The sequence below is a fragment of the Emys orbicularis genome, chromosome 25, assembly GCF_028017835.1.
Source record: "Emys orbicularis isolate rEmyOrb1 chromosome 25, rEmyOrb1.hap1, whole genome shotgun sequence".
NCBI lineage: Eukaryota > Metazoa > Chordata > Testudines > Emydidae > Emys > Emys orbicularis.
Window position 1 is genome coordinate 5,343,223 of NC_088707.1, and position 20,922 is coordinate 5,364,144.

A 20,922-nucleotide genomic window follows, 5' to 3' on the forward strand; every position below is an offset into this window, starting at 1 on the left:
TCTGCAACACCGAAACCTTCCTCGAACATGCGTCAATTTCACCAAAATTTTCATTTAGAAAAAAATGTGGGTATTTTTGTTTTTTTTTTAAATTCTGAATCCAAAGGGCCCTTTTCAAAATAAAACATTTTCCTTTGGGGGTTTGAAAGGACTTTAAAAAAATGAAAGTACATTTTGAAATGAAATCAGAAACCTTTAAAAATGCTCACAAAGCAATGAAAACGAAATCTGTTTTGGCTTTTCAGTTCACTGGAAATTTGGAAATGTTTCACTCCAACCCAAAACTCTTTTGCCAGAAGCTGGGAATGAGCAACAGGGGATGGATCACTCGATGATTCCCTGTTCTGTTCATTCCCTCTGGGGCACCTGGCATTGGCCACTGTTGGAAGACAGGACACTGGGCTAGATGGACCTTTGGTCTGACCCAGTAGGGCCGTTCTTATGTTAGAATCATAGAATCTCAGGGTTGGAAGGGACCTCAGAAGGTATCTAGTCCAACCCCTACTCAAAGCAGGACCAATCCCCAACTAAATCATCCCAGCCAGGGCTTTGTCAAGTCGGGCCTTAAAAACCTCTAAGGAAGGAGATTCCACCACCTCCCTAGGTAACCCATTCCAGTGCTTCACCACCCTCCTAGTGAAAAAGTTTTTCCTAATATCCAACCTAAACCTCCCCCACTGCAACTTGAGACCGTTACTCCTTGTTCGGTCCTTGTTCTTGTTCTTCCGTTGTTGAAATTTTCCGAATTGCCAGTGAACTGAAAAAGCCATTTGTTGCTCAGATCCGGTGCTGAGCACTTCTGAAAAATCTGGCACTGACTGTGAATGCTCCTTACCGAGCTCTGGAAAATATGCTGCTGGGGTCCTGATCCAAAGCCCCACCAGAGAGACAGTCATTGACTTCAAGCCCTAACCCTACAAGATACTAATTTTCTTGTCAAAACTTTTCTGAGTGGCTGTCGCAATATTTCCACCTCTGATGAAGAGAACAGACTTCCAGCCTGGAGGGGGCTAGCAAGAAGGATAGCAATTGCTGGTTATGTTATAGCTGGTGAAAGGGGAAAAAACATCGGAGTGACGAATATCTGGTGTTCTGTATCTATTCAGTGTGATCTCCAAGGTGAGTTAAATTCAGAGCTCTAATGAGAAGAGCGAATGTAACAGGCTGTGATGTGGAAATAAATAGCTTGGTGAGAACCCTCCTGATCAGTGTATTTTTGGGGCTGTTATCCCAGTCAGATCAGTGATCCCTGGCCACCGTCCCCTGCATACTGTGTTCCCGCTGGGAATGGAAAATATTGACAGGCACTTCTCTGGGATAGCTGCCAAGGAAGAAGAGCTCCGTGTAGCTTGAAAGCTTGTCTCTTTCACCAACAGAAGTTGGTCCACCTTGTCTCGCTAATATCCTGGGACTCAATATGGCCACAACAACACTGGTCACTACAGGGAAAGATCCAGGGATTTCCTTTACAGGTGGTCCAGCTCTACCGCTGGGAAACATTATATTGAAGGACAGTCTCTTGATTGCAAGCGTATTTGGGGTGGGTATGGCCTGGCACAGGGAGGAATGGATAGGGTGGGCATGGCTGGCACTGGGATGAGTGTATGAGGTGGGCATGGATTGGCGTGAATGATCTGCAGGGCAGAGGGTGGATGTCCCTGAGGCAGGACTGGATTTTTCAGGTTTCTTGAGCATTCTAAAAATAAATAAATAACCACAGCCGAGAAGAAAACCTGACCGTATAAAAGTGTTAAAAGCAACATCCTCTCTGCATGGCCTGCAGCTGCACTTAATGGATCCCAATACGCGTGGCACAGAGCTTGGACGGGCACTCCAGGAACCTCTGTCTGGGAGACAAACAAAAACTAAACATCATGTTGACCTCAGACATTTCTCCCAGGATTCTTCCCCCAGCCTCACCCCTCCTTTCATTTCAGAGCAAACTTCCTACCAGGTCACATTCACTTTAGCCTGAAATGAGTTTGACTTTCTGTTCAGAAGGGGAGGGCTGCTCTGGCCATCAGCTCTATCTTTGAAGCACTGTGCCTCTGATTCCCACTGTCATTTACATTTTACACACGTGTCCTTCAATGGAGTCGCTCCTGATTACACCGGTGTAAAAGGAGACCCGAATCAGGCCCACGGATTTGTGGGGAGCTGATTTTCCTGCCCCTCGTGTTAAATCTCAGAGTGATTTTTTTTCAACAATAGCTGAAGTTTTTTTTCTTCTACCTTCCAAATGAACATTTTTAAAAGGTGCTGTCAAGGAATTTTAGGCTCAACATTTCAATCTTCTTGCAGTTACAAAACCTGATATAAATAGAAAATGCTTCTGATTCTGATTTTTTATTTTTTGATTCTGACTTCTGAGTTTTATTTTTAAAATTTCAGTAAGACAAGGGTGCCTATTTGTTGTTGTTTCGGTTTACACATTTTCCTGCAGTGTCATTGTTATGTTGATGTTAATGTTTATACCTTTTTGTTAGTGGTGGTAGGTGTAGTGAGTAATAACAATAATGAATTAATAATTAGTGTCGAGCACTGACGGTAGTACATAGCATAATGCTTTACAACTGGAAGGTGAAAGTGACAAGAAAAAAATGAAAGTGACTAGACTAGGTTCAATATCCAAACTGAGGGAAATGTAAAAGGCAAATGGTGGAAAGAAAATTTTATTTGGACTATTATTTCAGTTGCAATATTTGAAGGTACCGTAGGGCTAAAATTTGCTTTTTGATTGTATGAGGTTTATGTTCAAAGTGTCTTTTTAATAGCCCTGTTCTTTCTTTCTTTCTTTCTTTCTTTCTTTCTTTCTTTCTCCATACACCCCCATATCTATCTATCCCCATACACCCCATATCTATCTATCTATCTATCTATCTATCTCCATACACCCCCATATCTATCTATCTATCTATCTATCTATCTATCTATCTCCATACACACCCCAATATCTATCTATCTATCTATCTATCTCCATACACACCCCAATATCTATCTATCTATCTATCTATCTATCTATCTATCTATCTATCTCCATACACACCCCAATATCTATCTATCTATCTATCTCCATACACCCCCATATCTATCTATCTATCTATCTATCTATCTATCTATCTATCCCCATACACCCCCCATATCTATCTATCTATCTATCTATCTATCTCCATACACACCCCAATATCTATCTATCTATCTATCTATCTATCTATCTATCTATCTATCTATCTCCATACACACCCCAATATCTATCTATCTATCTATCTATCTATCTATCTATCTATCCCCATACACCCCTCATATCTATCTATCTATCTATCTATCTATCTATCTATCTCCATACACACCCCAATATCTATCTATCTATCTATCTATCTATCCCCATACACCCCTCATATCTATCTATCTATCTCCATACACACCCCAATATCTATCTATCTATCTATCTATCTATCTATCTATCTATCTATCTATCTATCTATCCCCATACACACCCCAATATCTATCTATGGCTTTCATCACAGTAGTAGTGGATGCCCTGAACCCTGACTCACCTGGTTAACCCTTTGTTCCTCAAACCAGCAGTATCAATTAAATCAATAGGACTATCCCCGTGATTCCACCAACACAAATCTTCCCACACCGGTAGTCCTAGCTCATACCCTTATTCACACAGGTAGTCCTAGCTCAAGGACTACAGGATCATGCCCCAAAACCACAGATTTATGGGGGTGTGTGTGTGAGCTGGAATGAAAATAAAAGAACTGAAACTATTGTAAAACAAACAATTCTCCCCCCTGCCCATCCTTTTTAAAGCAAGTTCTGTATCTATCCTGGCATTTTTTTACCCCCTCCTTGGAAAAATCCTATTTAAAGATCTTGCAAAGCAACAAAACTTTTATTGGCTGCAACTCTAGGGCGTGGTCCTACAAACACTACAAACGTGAGTAGCTTTATTCATGCCAATAAGCCCACTGATGTCAGTGAAGTGTGTTGATTTACTTGCATGCGTAAAATGGGCCTACTGTGCTGACCGATATTGTCTCATTGTACTCCCCCGTTGGTCTGTATCCACCTGTTGTCTCTTGTCTAATACTTCAATTGTAAGTTTGTCGGAGCTGGGACGATCTTTTTGCTTTGTGTTTGTACAGCGCCTAGTGCCACACAGTCCTGATCCGTGACTGGGGCTCCTTGGCAGTATGACAAAACAAATATATAATACAGGTTTTCAGTGTCTTAAGTTTGGATCCCATGCCTCTAAAATCCCTGGAAAATCCAATACCCTCTCTCACCTCTTTATCATGACCACAGTCTTTATTATGGGGGTGGGGGTTATTACTATTTAATGAGATTTATTTTTGTTGTTCTCTTGATGCAGGGCTTAGATTGGGCTGTTTCATTTGCAAAGGGTGATGCTGAATGCAGGTTCAGTTGAATAAATTGGGACTTTATTAAACTCTGAACACTGCTCCATCCACATGGCTGACTTGTCTCCTTGCCCCCCCCCCCATTTTCTCTTTTCCCTGGACACCCCTAAATGATTGTTCCTCCAGGGAACCTGGATCCTCTGACTCCAGTTCCACTGACCATGATACAGGGCTAGTATATGGCCGTACAAGATCCTGGCACCTCTTTGAAGATGCTATCTTCTTCCTCAGAATCTCATCTTTCACTTTAAAAAAAAAAAAAAGTCTCTAGCTGTCACAGTTGCAAAGGAAACCTCAGATGTGACCCACGTGTAACCGCTGCAGAGACATCCAAGCAAGCCTGCAGAGAGCCAGGGCCAGTAGCTTGGAGGGAGGCTAACACCCCCATTCATCTCAAGGAGGAGTTAACTGGGGTGATCATTTAAATGTTAGCAGTGTTAACTATTTCCTGGAAAAGGAGAGGGAGAGTCACAGACCAGCCCAATCTGCTGGGTGGGATTTTGAGGTCTCAAGCGGTGACATTTGGGGATACCCCCCCCACTCAGGAAGGAACCAAACTCAATGAGCCTAGAGTGCTGCACCATCATATTTCAAACCTCTACTGTGAGCAGTGTCTCATTTTGATGACTCGTGGGTGCAGCTTACTTTTGGGGAGGAGCTTGGAACAGTACAGACACCTTTCCCCTCCCCCAGTTCAGCCCCACAGACTCGGGGTGGTGATTATCCTAGGGGAACAATTGGGTCCTGATCCCGCAATCAGATCCAACTTTGGCAGTTGCTTAACTTTGCGCGCCGGGGCAGCGCCACTGACATCAACCTGCCTGCATAAAGTTAAGCCTGTGCGTAATGTTTGCAGGGTTGGAGCCATGGGCCGGGATTTCCAAAATGAGGTGCCTAATTCCAATGAGATTTGGGGGCTTACCTCTGTTCGACTGTCTACACTACAGACATCTGCCAGCGTAGCTATGTTAGGCAGGGGGAAGATATCCCACTGGCCGAGCTTGCAAAGGGTTTCCCCTCAACAGGATGGCATTTCTCTGTCCGGCTGTAACTTTTGAACGCTGCAGCCAATCATTTGTAAAATTTCAGAGGATGTTCTAAGCATTAATGAGCAGGACCTTTTTTTTGGAGGGGGGGGGGAGGGTCAGAAAACCAAAAGAGGGGAAATGGGAGCGGGGCCAAATTGATGCTTATAAATGTCTGGGACGTGCCCAATCTCACTCTGAAGCAAGTGAAATAACAATGGCTAAACAGCATACCCCTGATTACAGAATCAAACCCAAACCTGGTGCAGCTGCAGTGGACTGACCCTTTACTAGGTGACAGCCTGACCCTGCAAACATGAGCCAAATTCCGCTGGCTTCAAGGGGACCAGAGGCGGCTCAAGACAATCTGCTGCCCTCGGCAAAACTCCACCTCCCCACAGGCCTAAGGCAGCAGATTGGCCCCGGATGTTCTCTCGTAATGATGGATTTTAGTGATTGGCCTTGTGGCCTGGCCCACCAGGGCCAAGCTGCCCTGCCATGATGCAGGGGGCAGCTGGGCTAAATCTGCAGCCTTAGGCAGCTGCCCAGAAATCTGCCACCCTAGGCAGCTGCCTAGTTGGACCACAAGGCAAGGTGGGTGAGATCTCGCTGACGTCCTGGGACCATCCCAGCTACAACAACGCTGCCTAGGGAAGTGGGGGAATCTCCTTCCTTAGAGGTTTTTAAAGCCAGGCTTGACAAAGTCCTGGCTGGGATGATTTAGTTGGGGATTAGGTCCTGCTTTGAGCAGGGGGTTGGACCAGATGACCTCCTGAGGTCCCTTCCAACCCTGATGTTCTATGAGTCTGTGAAGCATCCGTGCTGGCAGGATCGGGGCCCTAAATTCTCTTTCCCCCTCTGGCTGGACAGTTCCCCCTCCCCCTCCCCAATCCCTGTTCACAATGGGAGGGGCCTGCAGCTTTCAAGAAGGAAGGGAACCAATCTCTTGCGCCACCCCGCAAGGGGGCGTGGCCAGCAGGGAGGAGGCGGAGCTTCGCAGCCCCAAGTGCTGCTGCTTTTAATAAGAGGGAGGCTAGAGCGGCTCTTGAAGGCAGAGGATGGAGCAGGTGGAGTGACAGAGCGGGGCAGACGAGGCAGCTCCCAGGAGTGGGGGGAAACCCCCCCCCTTCGCGTAACCCTTGGAAAGAGGGGAGGTGTCAGGGGGAAACCCCCCCGCCCCCTGGAACCGAGCGGCTCTTTCTGGGATCTTTAGTTAGGAGGATTTTGTACACACCGAGCTTGGGACGGGGGGGTTTCTGCTGCCTTTGCTCCTGGCGTGTCCGGACCGGCGATGAAGCCCCGGCCCCGCGTGTGAACCGGACTCCGCCGCCGCTGAAGCGGGGCTGGGAGCTGTGGGGCGAGCGCTGCAGAGATTTTGGTGCGCGGCGGCGGGGCGGGGGGGGGGGGTCTCTCGCTCTTTTTTTTTTTTTTCCTTTTTCTTTGCACAACCCTGATGAGTTGCTGAGGGAGGGGAGGGGGCTGATCTCCCCCCCACACACACCTCCTCCCCTGCAAACTCGCCCACCCCGCCTCGCTTGGCAAGTCGATGGGAGCCCTGGACCCAGCCTCCGGAGCCAGCAGCCCCGCGCTCACCATGCTGAATGGGGCCCAGAGCCAAAGTTTTGCCAAGGAGCCGCTGGATCTGCAGGGGGCCAAGGAGCCGGCTGAGCTGAAGATGGGCGTCCCGGAGCGGTTCTACTTCCCCGACGCCCCGGCTCCGGAGGGCTACCCGCTGAGCCTGCCCTACAGCGCCCCGATGGTCCCCGGGGGCTTCGGGGGCAGCGCTCCGGCCTCCGGCCGCTTCCTCAGCCCGGCCCTGAGCAGCTGCTCCACCTACAGACCCCAGCCGCCGCCCGCCGCCGCCCAGCCGGGCGGCCACGGCTTCGCGCTGCCTCCCGGCGAGCTCTACCCCGGCGGCGGGGAGCTCTACCCGAGCCCGGCGGCGGGGGACAGCTGCTACCCGGGCGCCGTGCAGCACGTGTTCCCCCGGGGCCCCCTCTACCCGGTGCCCGGGTACCAGCTCTCCGGCAAGGTCCAAGTGATGCTCAACAACTACCCGCTCTGGGCCAAGTTCCACAAGCACCAGACCGAGATGATCATCACCAAGCAGGGCAGGTGAGGCCGGGACAGGGGGGCCTGGGCCCCTCCGGAGGGGCGGAGTTGGGGGGCTGGGGACGGGCGCCCCCCTACAAGGGCGGGAGGGAGTCTGGTGAAGGTGGTGGGGAGATTGGGATTCCCCCAAATCTAGTGGGGGGGATGGAGACCACTCATCGCCTCCCTCTAACGCGATCCCATTTCTAGCCCCCCCGGCTTCGCCAGCCAAGTCCTAAAACTTCCCTGGAGAGAGCCAGCGCTCCTCGCTCGCCCCGCGGCTCCCCGCACCTGCCCGAGTGGGACACCGCGGGGCGCTACGGGGGTGTAGGGCGCGGGTCCGGGGGGGGGGGGTCTGGCTCGCTGGGTGTCTGCAAGTCCTGGGAGTTGTTTTCGGCGCTCTTGGCTCTTTGACACCTGCCGGGTCGGTAAATCCTTCGGGGTGAGTGAAATGCCAAAGCGGCCCGGGGCTCAGGGTGTAACCTGCCCCGCGCGGGCCCCCGGGTCCGGATCTCAGCCCCTCCGGTGCAAAGCCGGGCTGTGTTTGCGCAGCGCCCGGCAGGGTGGCCTCCTGGGCTCTGACTAAGTCTCATAGCGACTAGGGGAAAACTAGTAATAAGTGAAGTGCCTGGGGGTTCCTCTGCCTTTTCACTGGTGTAACGGAGAGCAAAGTCTGGCCCTGACGAGGGAGCGTGTATGTCATGACTTTGATCTTCCACACACACTTGCTTTCTCTCGCTCATCTCTGGTCTTTCTGAGTGTGAGGGCTCCAAGCCAACTGCTGTCTGCCTGGCCATCTCTGAGCGGGTCTCCCGGCCCACCTCCTGTATTTCTGCTTGGGTGCCCAGCCGCTGGTGCCCGCTGGACACTCTCGGGGGCTTTGGTACGTCCCAGAGCCAAGTCCGCACAAGAATGACTGGGCAGGTTCTGAGCCACTGGGCACCTCTGGTCCCTGTGGCAGGCTTGCTCAGATGTGCCAGCGAGCTCAACAAGCCGAGAGAAACCATTTGACTCGATGCCAGGGTTCCTGACCAGGCAGGGTCCCTAGGCAGTACATGAGCAGGGTCACGGGAAGCCAGGGTTTTAGCCAACACTAAAACTGTGTCCTCCTTTCCCAGGCTTGTCCGTTCGAAATGCGGTGGCTCTTTAATAATCCTGCTGATGACAACCTAGGGTCAAATGCTCTGGTAGCGTAACTCCACTGACTTCAATGGCATTGGGCCAGCAGGGAATTTGAACCCTGAAATGCCATGGAGTTGTATGATGAATGCCCATCTTTGGCCCAGTCAGCTCCAAGCCCTTGACAAACATCAGCCCCCACCACGTCACAGGCTCCCCCATGCTGCAGATGGGGATGCTTTGCCCTGTGGTAGCCCCATCTGCCTACCTCTGAAGCCCAGTGGGAAGAGGGCCTCTGATTTCAGATAATACGTAGCCCTGCCATGAGTGCAGGGGACGGGAGGAGATGACCTCTGGAGGTCCCTTCCAGTCCTACCATTCTGATTCAGTGGGTGTAGGGTCTGTAAGGTGTCAGGCATGTTTCACCTAGGGCTGCCTGTGACTACAGCGCCATCACAGATCACAGTCTGCCTGTGTCACTTCTGCACGAAGGGGTGCCACAAAATCAGGGCCCACTCCTTGGAGGTGTTGAGCACTCTCAGCTTGGGGTGGTTGTATTTGTTCTTTAAGCGGTAGGCTGCTTCCTAGCAGGCACAGTCCTATTTCAATGTCAGTTTAACAGGCGGATGCACACACGCTGGAGTAAATCAGCAGAGCTCCATTGACTTCCCTATTGCCGTGCCGATTTGCGCCAGCGGGGGATCTGGCCCTTTCTTTTTAACCTAACCTGCCTCCCTTGTAGGTGTGCTTTCTCGCCTCCTCTGCCAGGGTGAATGCATTTTATAAGATGCTTTCTAATCACTTATTAAAAGCTGGAGCTGCCACTGCCAATCCGTGCAAAACAGAGCTTCAGAAATGGCTAAAACGCCGCCCTGATCTGGTGGATTTGGCTGCTGCTGTGATGGGGCATCTCCTTTTCACCCAGGAGGTCTCCGCACCTATCAGCTTTTTCTTTCTTTCTTTGGCCCAGACAGACGGTGTCACTTTGATGCCGAAACCAACCTGCTTAATGTGTTGAAAGTCTAAACGTGTTAAGGCCGGTTCATTTCCCACGCAGGCTTCAGGCCTGGGATGCTGTGGAGCATGCCCTCTGCGAAGCACTCAGGGCGATTCAGTTACATACCATCACTATCAAGGGGACGGGGAAGGGAAAAAAAGAAAGATCCAAAAGTACCTGGAGCTAGAAAAAAGCCCTGGCTCGTATTCTGTCAATTCCCTTCTCTGCCTGCAAACCCCAGTGACTCGGTTCCTCTGGAAATTTAAATTCAGATTGGGGATGGAACATATTTGATAGGTTTTCAGCATCTGAGATTTTTTTTTTCCACTGCTGGGGTCATATAGAAACCTACTAAAATATCACCAGAAGAAATAGCTTCCTCTTTCCCCTGAGCCCAGAACTAACCCCCTTCCAAATGAGTTTTAACTGCACATAGGATGCATTCGCATAGTTAATTCTGCCCCTCTGAGCCTTTCACTAAATCGAATATGATGTGTTAAATTAATCTGTTGCTGTAGGGTGTTAAACAAACGCCGCCCAGAGGTGGCTGCATTCCAGAGGGGCTTTAAATGATTCACGTGTAGAGATGGCCCAGTCCTGCTGCCCTGGCACTAGATTGGAGTCTCGCCATTGACTTCAGAGGGAGCAGGATCGGGGCCCCGCGTCTGCCAAGCTGGTTGGTTTTGATAGTGCTTTGAGATCCTTCTTCTGTAACGGTGCTGTGTGAATGCGTAGGCCGGGATTTTCGAAAGTGGCTAAAGATTTTTGTGGCCTCACTTGCGACCCCTGAAATGGGGCTTCATTCTCTCGGAGCCGGGGGTGGGTCCGTGCTGACTGAAAGTCAGGCCCCTTTCATCTGGATACTGCCAAATTGACACCCAGCCCAAACATCTTCCATAATCACGGGCCCGATCCTGCCACCATTGAAATCAATGACACAACTGACGTTGGTTTCAGGGGAGCAGGATCAGGCCCTAAAATATCCCCCTCCCCCAGACTTAGGATTTTATTGCTTTAGAGATTCGGTCTCTATTGGTTTCAGGAGTTACTCATTGGGTTTCTCTAAGCCTTCCCCCACCCCACCCACCCCTGGGCTGATTGCAAGCTGAATAGCAAATAATCAGGTTCTGATGGGGTTTTAGAGTGAAGGGAAGCCCATTACCTCCCCAGCGCTGCGAATTTTGGGGAGGAAGAGAGGGATCTGCTTGGTGCTCCATGGCGGTCGCTCAGCTAGGCTTGAATTTGTGGGGTTCCCTGTGGATCCAACCTGAGTGTCCCCCGGGCTGCTCTTTGAAATCCGCTGTCGCCTAAATACAACCCAGGCTGGGCATGGACTGTGGCTGTCTTTTTAGGCTGACTCCTGCCAAGGCAAGTCAAGCCCTTATGAGAAAGCGCTACAGTATTCTGCGCTAATGGTCTGACATTGACTAAGACCCCTGAGTTTGGGGTAACTCCAGCAGAGTGAGTGTGTGTGGTGTGTGTGTGTATAATTATACAGGGCAGAGCCTATCTGAGCTCGCCCTGAATTTGGGGTACTTAACAGTTAGCTCCTTCCCTTTCGGAGGATACTTAAATCATCTCCAAATGGCCCACAGGAATTGTGTGTGTGTTGGAAGGTGGAAGTGCTTCATTTGGACCCATCTCTCTCTTGCTCACACAAACTACAGTTCGAGGGGCTGATCTGGCATCCACTGGAGCCATGGTTTCATTGGACATGGATCAGGCCCAGATATTTAGATGCCTGTTGAAATCAGCGAGAGTTAGGTGCCTAAATACCTTTGACAGAACCAGGCCTCTGTCCCAAACCCAGCTCCTTGTTACAGCATCACCACCATGGGTTGGCCCATTGCTGCAGTAATTTTCTTTTCAATGGGCATCTAGGATAAATCTGGTGCCGGACCCATCCTTCCAGACGTGGTATGGTCCCTGTTAATTCTACAGTGCGCTCTACCCCATGGGAACACAACCACAATCTGACAGTCAAAGCTGGAGACCCCTTCCTTAGTTTTATTTGCGATGGGCTTGTCTAGACTGGGAAAACTTGTGTTGACATAACTCCATGGAGGCAGGGGCACTAGTGCAACCCCCCTAATGTGCTGGTGCAAAACTGGGCTCGCAGTAGTACAGTTTACCAGGGTGGGTTGCACTGGTGTAAGCACCAACTTGCATGGATGCACGGGCCCGGTGCAAAGTAAATCCAAAGACAGACTGGCCCTGAGGCTAAACTCTCCTTGGAGTCGTTGGACCTGATTCACTCCCCCGGTGTAAAATGAGGCGCACGCTCCACTGAAGTCAGCCGGGCTTGCCTGGTGCAATGTTACTCTGCAAAGAGCTTTTCTTTCCCTTGTTGGTATTAGCGGGCCGGGGTGGGGGGGAGGCGAGCAGCAGTGTCTCCCTGACTCTTGTGTCTCTTGCACGGCCGTGGTTATTGTGGCTCCGCGCCCTTTCATCATCTCAGACTCAGCGGCAGGCTTTTCATTGGGAGACAAGTCGACTCAGGAAATCAGCAGCCCACCCACCGCCCCTCCACGACGGGTGTTTTTTAACCAGAGGGAGCAAGCGGGGCTGTGTTCTGTGGTGTGCTCAGGAGATGGAAAAGGGGCCGGGGGGGGGGGGGGGGGGAGGAAGGCTGGGGTTCAGCAAACCCATTAACCATCAAACTTCGCTGTTGTGAAGCTGGTCCATTAGGGGAGAAGTCCTCATAGCACTGCGGTGGAGACGGTAGAATCATCCCCATTTTACAGACTGGAAAACTGAGGCACAGAAAGCTGGTGCTGTCCCAACCAGACAGGGAGTCAGTCCAACAAGGTTCTAACCCTAGGTCTGCTATCTCCTTCTAAAGCTCATTCCTCCAGCAGGCAAGGTGGCGGGTGGATGCTTTGGGGAGGGGGAAAATCAGATAGTCGGCTGGTGCAAATCGATGGCAGTGGAGCTGGGCCATTTTACGCCCATTGAGTGCTGCCCCCACTGGGAACCTGACCCCCCCCCCAAGGCTTTGTGGCTCTGTGTTTGTAAATAAGGCCCCCCCATGGAGTTCCACCTCAGCACCAGGCCACTGATTTCCACACCCTTGCACCTGCCCCTGTATCCTAGACCCTTCCACCCAAATCGCTAGGACATGCCTGTTAACAGGGCAGATTCAGAGGCAAGGCCTATGCATGGGTGACTTAGGGGGCTCGTAGACTCCCTTAGACCTACTTAATGATCTGCAAGGCAGGCTAGGGGCCTCCGACTCCCTCTGGACAGACTTACTCACTTCTGAAGTTGGCCCAAAAATATCCTTCCAGCAGAGTACCTACATAATCTTCCACTCGCACCCACTTACCTCCGTGTTCCCTGTGTCACTGCTTCACGACTCATCACCACCCCGGATCCTTCCATCTCCTATCCTTAGCAGCGAGCCATGGCCCTCCCCCCAGCCCACTCCTCCCCCTTCTGGTTCAGAACCACACTCCTGTGGTCTCCACCGTGCGCTTAGCAAAGCGGTATGATAGCGTGGTACGAGGCTGGGGAATGTATGAGCAAGTAACAATGTATTGCAACCTAGACAGAGCCCCCCCCCCCATTCAGGAATCATGTTTATTACAGAAGTAGCAGCGATAAGCCATCTCCTTGGGGGGGAGGGATAGCTCAGTGGTTTGAGCATTGGCCTGCTAAACCCAGGGTTGTGAGTTCAATCCTTGAGGGGGCTACTGGGGGATCTGGAGCAAAATCAGTACTTGGTCCTGCTAGTGAAGGCAGGGGGCTGGACTTGATGACCTTTCAAGGTCCCTTCCAGTTCTAGGAGATGGGATATCTCCATTAATTTAATTTCAATTTCCTTTCCTAAGCAAGCACCTTTAAAGTAACCCAAACTTCCCAGTACAAGCTAGCTTGATCTTTAGCTAAAAGCTAGGCATCAGGTCCTCATCTGTATGTCAGGTCTGGCCTACAAATTAGATCAACTCAGCTACCCCGCTCAGGGGTGTGAAAAATCCCCCAAGGGATGGAGCTGGGTAAATCGAAGTCTCCATGTAGACAGCACTAGATGGATGGAAGAATTCGTCTGGTGACCTAGCTACTGCCTCTCAGGGAAGTGGCTTACCCACACCTATCGGCATAGGTAGTGGCCACACTGAAGCTGTGCCGCTGTGGAGTTTTAAGTGTAGACAAGCCCACAGAGTAGCTCTGTTGCCCCTGGTGTCGTGCTGTCGATTTGAAGCAGAATTCCCTATGGAAATCAAAGCAGGAATGTTCTGCGTAGAGAGACACCAACAACTCAAACTCCAGTCCCTTTAAATCAAAGAATTTAAAAGTGGTTTCACATCCTACCCCTACCCTGGAATCCCCCTGCCGTATTTTACAATTGCGTTTTCTTATATATAGGTGGGGGGGGGGGAGGGGGGAGATTTTCTTTCCCCTGTAGTGTGTATAAAGACCCACACCAACAATAAGGGAAAATTGACTACAGGGGAAAACTATGAAATTGACTATAACAGAGGAAATGGTGAAGCTGACAAGACACCGAGTGCTGTCAAATGCACAAAGTAAACAATGTGGAAAAACATATAGAAAAATGTGTTTTGGTTTTTTCCCCTCTCTCCACTTCCTCTCATTAACCTCATCAACCTGAGGTGTTGCTTGTAACAATATTAGTTTGTTTTTAAATCAGATGTTAGAGAGAGAAGGTGAGGGAGGTAATATCTTTTGTCGAACCAACTTCTGTTGGTGAAAGAGGCAAGCTTTTCAGCTACACCCACAGACACACGGCTCTTTTTCAGCTCTATAAATCTCAAAAGCTTGTCCTTCTCACCAGCAGAAGTTGGTCTGATCAAAGATACTACCTCATCCACCTTGTCCCAGGATATTAGAGAGCCCAACAGGGCTGCAACAACACTTTCAATCAAAGGTGTCATTTTAAAATTGATGAGGTGACAGCTTGTCTGAATTGAAATCAACGGCAGAACACTCATTGACAGCAGTAAGGCCAGGATTTCATTTCAGGTTTCATTGAAAACCAAGCTCTTTGGGGGAGGGACTGTGTGTGTTTGTATCGTGCCTAACGCAATGGAGCACGGGTCTGTTTGAGACCCCCAAGGACTGTCTAAACACAAAAGCAGTGTAGTTAAATTCATACAAGCCCCCTAGTGTGGATGCAGTTATACCAATATAAAGGGGCTTTATGCCGGTATAACTAGTCCCATATGGGATGGGAAATAAATTATATCAGTGTGAAACCAGATGTACCCTTGGAAGGTTTTACAGGTATCGCTTATTCCAGCCCCATAGAGCAAAATAATCTATGCCAGCAAAAGCACAATTTTGGCAATATGACTCTGTTTACACTAGGGGCTTTTGCTAGCACAGCTGTGTTTTGTCCGGCGATCACACCTCTTCACACCCCTGACTGACCTAGATATGCCGGTGGACGTCTGTAGCGTAGACGTGACCTGAGTCACTTTTGTATCAATATAATTGCGTGCATGATAGGAGAGGGCGAGAGACCTTTCTGGCTTCAAGATTAGGCTTGATAAGTTTATGGAGGGAATGGTTTGAAGGGATAACGTGATTTTAGTCAATTAGGCATTAACGTGCCATCGCGGGTAAAATGAGGGTCCGGCTGTAGAATCTTGCCTGTATGCTCGGGGTACTGCTGATCGCCATATTTGGGGTCGGGAAGGAATTTTCCTCCAGGGTAGATTGGCAGAGACCCTGGAGGTTTTTCGCCTTCCTCCGCAGCATAGGGCAGGGGTCGCAGGCTGGAAGATTCTGTTGTGGGTGGGTCAGCTTTTGTGGCCTGCATCATGCGGGAGGTCAGACTAGATGACCATATTGGTCCCTTCTGACCTTAAAGTCTATGAGTCTATGAGTCTATGAGTTCTATTGGTATAACTTGATCAATTAAAAAAATCAGCTCCCTAACTGACCTAGTGGTATCAGTATAAAATCTGTGTAGTTCTGCCCCAAGGCACTACCTTGATACTCAGACAATATGGCCCTGGCTTCCAAGAGGTGGCCAGTCCTTGCTGGTGGCTTAAGCCAGGGTTTTTTCTATACATCAGTCCTCAGACACATGCTAGAATTTAGGGTCTTGAAGCGTTCCTCTTTCGATGTTCTACGTGATATTTGCCGCCAGAGATAAAACAGTCCCCCGCAGAGTAACACATTAAAATTCCAACCACATCAAAGTCCCCACGCGCCCGAAACTCGCTTAAATGTGAAATATATTTATTTATAAACCTTTTGGGGGACGGTACTGCTGGGGGAGATTCTGAGCCGGCGTAAAATGACTTCTTTCCGTGCCGCTTGAGCTCAGTGGATAACCTGGCCCGTTTATTGGAATGTCTCCATAGTTGCTTGTCAGACAGGGAGGGAAGCGACATGCTCACACGCGGGGAGATTGATGCCATTTCTGCAATAACGGCAAAACTAACAACTGGTGAATGCCTACAGTTATGTTAGGTAGGATAAACAGTGTAAGTGCTTTAAATCCTTCCTATTTAAGGGCTAACGAAGCACTGGAAATAGCTATTGAATAACCTGCTCAATTTCTTCTTCAGTCTTTCCCCATAGCACCCATCCCTGTATTAGTGGAACCCTGCCTAAATATCGTGAGGGTTTCTTGCATCTTCAACCGCAGCATCTTGATTGGCCATTCAGCGGTTGGAGGTGTGATAGCAGCATACGTAGACACACCTGAGTTAGCTTTAAACTAGCTGTCTTTGATATCGGAGCAGCGTGGGCTGTACAAACTCACTCGGGACCCTCGGGTGGCTAACCCGTGCCGCCGGGGCTTCACTGCTGTTGCTGCCTGAGCTAACGAGATTAAAGCGAGCTCAGGCGTGGTCACACGTGCTGGGATCACACCTCTGATTGCTGTGTAGACTGGGTGGAGCCCGACTAATTGGATCCCGGGGTCTGATCTGCTCCGGTGATGCCTGTTTCTTACAGTGCTGATTACGCCCGCCTTTGCTGCACTGTTTTGTCCTAACGAGGGCCCTGATTCAGCAGAGATCTTCAGCTCGATGGGACTTCAAAGCACACGCTTAACTTTAAGCAGGCGCTCAAGTGCTTTCCTGAATGGAGGCCTCCTGGCGTTGAGTTCCCTTAAGTCCCAAAGAAGAATTTTGAGTCATCTCATTCTTCTATTAACATTTGTTATTTACACGGAACTCCTCTTCCCACAAAGAAGCCATCCCACCATACCCATGAGAACCGATGGAACAGAACATGAGCCGGGTCCTGCCTTTGTTTCACAGACAGGTTTTTATTTATTGTATTTGTTTTCTGGAGCCCTCCCTCTGGGGCCCGCAGGAGAATTTTTAGGACAGTGACTTTAAAATGAGTGAGCCCATCGGGTGTAAGCTGTAGGAGGACCATGTTTTGGGTCTGTTTGTACAGCGCCTAGCAGTGGGGGGTCCTGGTCCGTCATTGGGGTGCCTAGTTGCTGCTACAAGATGAATAGTAAGTAAGAACAGTGATGTCCTGGGAAGCAGGCATTTAAACTATATACGGGGGATGGGAGCTGGTCTGCCCCAAAGCTTGGGGCTGTTTGGAGAGGAAGGTTTGGGCTCAGACCTAGCTGGAAAACAAACAAAAATGCTCCTTCCACGGGAGGAAAGAAGCTAAAAGAAAAGGGAAGCCCCAGTGGTGGTAATCTGGATCTTGAAGGCGGTCTCTGATCTGAGGAGGGGATGGGCCCCTGCTCCCAGAAGCCCCAGCCCCCTACCAGGTCTTGCCTGAGAGCCTCAAAGGCCTTAGGTGAACATGTGGGGCGAGGACATAGGTCCTGGGCCGGAGCTGTGGGCTGCTCTGACCAAGCAGAAATAGCATTGCTGGCTGGCGTCCCCAGCGTGATGGATGATTTTCTTTCTCAGAGTAGTAGATGGGCAATTAATGGTATGGGGGGGTGGGGGGGAATGTGGTGGATGAGGTGTAAATAAGCCTAGCTCTGAAGTCAGTGGATTTACACCAGCTGAGGATCTGGTCCTTAGCATGTTAGTTCGAACATGGATGAGATCTGAGGAGGAGAATGTGCCCTAACACCTGGCTGGGCCTCCCTCCAGAATTCCCACTGAAGTTGGGGTGAGATAGGCTACGCCCCCTCTCGCACTCTACGGGCTGGCCCGTCCGTCCTTTCGATAGGTCGGGACGTTCCCATGAGCTGGATCCAGGTGTCCGCTGCATGACAATCTCTCTGCCTCTTCCCCAGGCACGTCCACATGGGGTTAGGCTGACCAGATAGCAAGTGTCACAAATCAGGACAGGAGGCGGGGGGTAATAGGTGCCTATGTGAGAAAAAGACCCAAAAATCGGGACTGTCCCTATAAAATTGGAACATCTGGTCACCCTACATGGGGTCCCTCCTGCAAACTACCCCAGACTATCTGGTGCTTGTTGCAGCCCAAGGTGGGCGTGGTGAGGAGGGGGGAACAATTAGACTATTTGCTGGGGATCAGCCAGTCCTGGACCAGCCCCCCGCTGTGCTCGGCGCTGTACAAACGCCAAACACACAGATGGCCCCTGCACCTAGTCTCGCCCCTCTCCTGGTGCAGGCTGGCCCACTGACGCGCTTTCATTGTGCGGAGAGAGGCTGGTTCTCCCATGGGGCAGCCTCCTCCTGAGTCTCGTAGGTGTCGGGTCTCGTAGGCAAAATGTCCCCCCCACGCCCCCCCGGAAACGTCCGTCTCCCCTCCCCCACCGCCGCCTCCCAGCAAGGCGGCAGGTGGGCTGAGCCGGGCGCCGGCTGCGACGCACCAGCCCTCCATGGAAAATGTGACTCAGCTGCCAGAAGACGCTCGGTTCTCAGGGCCAGTTAATTTTTTTCCTGACCCAGCTCCGATCCCCTTAGGAAAAAGCAGGAGAGGCTGGAAACGGGGGGCCGGTCCCTGCACGCTCATAGCTCCTGCTGACGCTAATGCAACATTACAGCACAGTGGGACTTTTATCTCCAGTGTACACGCTCCTTCCCCAACCCCCTCATTTCTCCCCCCCCCGCCCATGCTTGGAAGTATTGCAATGATCCAAAGCAGCGCCGGGTGTCACCTCCCCAAACCTGCCCCGAAGTCCTGCCAAGAAATTAACCCTGGTCCAGTCTCTTTAACCCATGTCTCGGGGGGGGGGGGGGGGGGGTCACTCTGGCTTGGGGAATCTGTTGTCATCTGGGCCAGATCCCCAGCTGGTGCAAATCAGCCTAGCTCTGCGGAAATCAATGGAGCTGCTTTGATTTATACCGGCTGATCTGGCTCGTTATGGTTAAGCTGAGATCAGGGCCGGATGGTGTTTGTAGGATGATAACATCCGGGTGGGGGGGATCAGAGGATCAGAGCCCCATTGTGCTAGGTGCTTCACCAACACAGAACAAAAAGAAGGTCCAAGAGACAGCGGCTGGATGCCGGAGCGGGTGTACGAGGGACCCGGCACCAGCTGCCTCGCCAGTGTTAATTTTTTTGTGGGATCAAGGCAAAGGAGAGAGTTGAGAGTGAAGGCCACCAGGAAGATGGCCAAGGAGGTGGCGTTGGGGGTGTTTACTGGGGCAGCATGGGAGAGAGGGGCTTGTTTGAAAATGTAACAAGTCGATGTTGGGGGGGGGGGGCGGCTGGCACTTCAAGGAGATGATGGTTAGGTTGGGGACAGGCCCTGAAGACCAAGAATTGAAAGGGAAGGCAAATCGCTCATGTTTGAAGGGCTGGAGAAAGGGGGAGCCAGGGGAGAGATCCAGAGAGAGCGGTGGGGTGGTCAGTGATGCTCTTCGCAGCAGCAGTCCGAACAGGGCGGCGCGGGGCAAGCCTGCATTGGTCAGAGCCATGAGATGGTGAGAGTTTTAGCTGCATGGATGGAGAGGCCAGGCCGTGGCTTCTCCCGTCGGCGTGATGAATCCACCTTCCCGAGGTGTCACACAGCACTGTCTACACGGGGGGTTAGATCGGTAGAACTGCCTTGCGCGGGGTGTGGATTTTCCCCACCACTGATTGACGGGGTTATCTGTAGTGTAGACCATGTGTGACTAAGCCATCCCCTGGTGCGCGGATGTGGACAGCGCCGTGCTGGCAAGAGAGCGTCTCCCGATGACAGAGCTGCTGCCTCTCACGGAGGTTGGTTTTCTGATGCCGACGGGAGAGCTCTCCCCCGTCGGCCTGGCGCATCATCACCAGCTAGCCCTTAGAGAGGTTCTGCAGAAAGAACTGGCAAGATTTAGACCTAGCCTGAATGGGAGGGTCTGGAGAGAGGGCCGCGTTTTGGCGCCTGGCTGGCAGGGAGAAAGTAGGGAGATCCTATGAAGCGGGAGGAGTGGGGTGGGGGGACGGTTTGAGGAGGGAGGCCAAGCAGCTGGGATTGCAGGCATGGGAGTCGGCCAGGTTGGAGAGGCAAGGTTGCTTGGTAGGGAGAGGGCAGAACTGAAGGAGGAGAGGATGGCATCGCGGTGGAGGAAGGTCCACAAGGTCACGGGGTTTCTGCCCGAGGCACAAGGGCAGGAGTGGAGGAAGCAGGTGCTGGGGTTTGGCCAGGGTTGGGGTCTTGCACGGAGAGAGAGACGTCAAGGGTGGAGGGACGTGGCGCAGGGAGGGAATTAACCCCAACTCTCAGTGGCAGTGGACGTAGGGCGGGGTGGGAAATTTAGTCTTTTAAAGTCGGTGGCGCTGCTCTGGATCTTGGAGGGAGGAGATTGGGACTCTGTGTCCATCGAAGACAGGGGGGCCACTCCAGATTTCCACTGGGGTAGCGGCGGTCTGGGTGACACTAAAAATCTCGACTGACACAGCCACGGCTCTCGGGTGTGAAAAATTCACACCCCTGAGGGCTCGGCTGACCTAGCCCCTGGTGTAGATGTGGCTGGGCTGAGGGAGGGATGCTTCCGTCAACCCCGCTAGGGGAGGTGGAGTTCCTACAGCCACGTCTGTGCTCTGGGGTAATGGCAGCATGGCGTTAGCGTGCAGCGGAAACCAGTCCTGAGCTGGGAATCCATTTCCAGGGGCGTTGGGCAAGCGGCCACAAAGGAAGGAAGGTTCCTGCTCAGATGAGCTGAGGTGGAGACAGAGCTGATGAAGGAAGAGGTTCAGGAGCAAGGTGAAAGACCCGCTTAATGAGGGGTGAACGGCTCCCAGGCCGCCTCCCCCTGCCCGTGTGCTCCAGGATCTGGCTTTGCCTGCCCTTCTGACGCCTCTGGGATTAAAAGCAGGCAGCTGTGTTTTGGGAGGAAGTGAAGGCACCTGTGCCAGGGATGGGAGGAGATTTCCTTTAGTCCTTCCTTCTCCAGGCCGGTCCTCACTGATGCAGTCCG

The 20,922-nt window shown here is 51.3% G+C and overlaps 1 protein-coding gene across 1 annotated transcript in view; it reads left to right on the top strand.

Annotated features, from left to right (window-relative positions):
- Positions 1–7,001: 7,001 nt before the first annotated feature.
- TBX21 (T-box transcription factor 21) overlaps positions 7,002–20,922 on the top strand; it is a 34,405-nt gene continuing 20,484 nt past the window's right edge. Inside the window, exon 1 of the mRNA XM_065422698.1 lies at positions 7,002–7,570. Coding sequence (XP_065278770.1) covers positions 7,002–7,570 — 569 coding nt within the window. The remainder of the gene's footprint in view (positions 7,571–20,922) is intronic.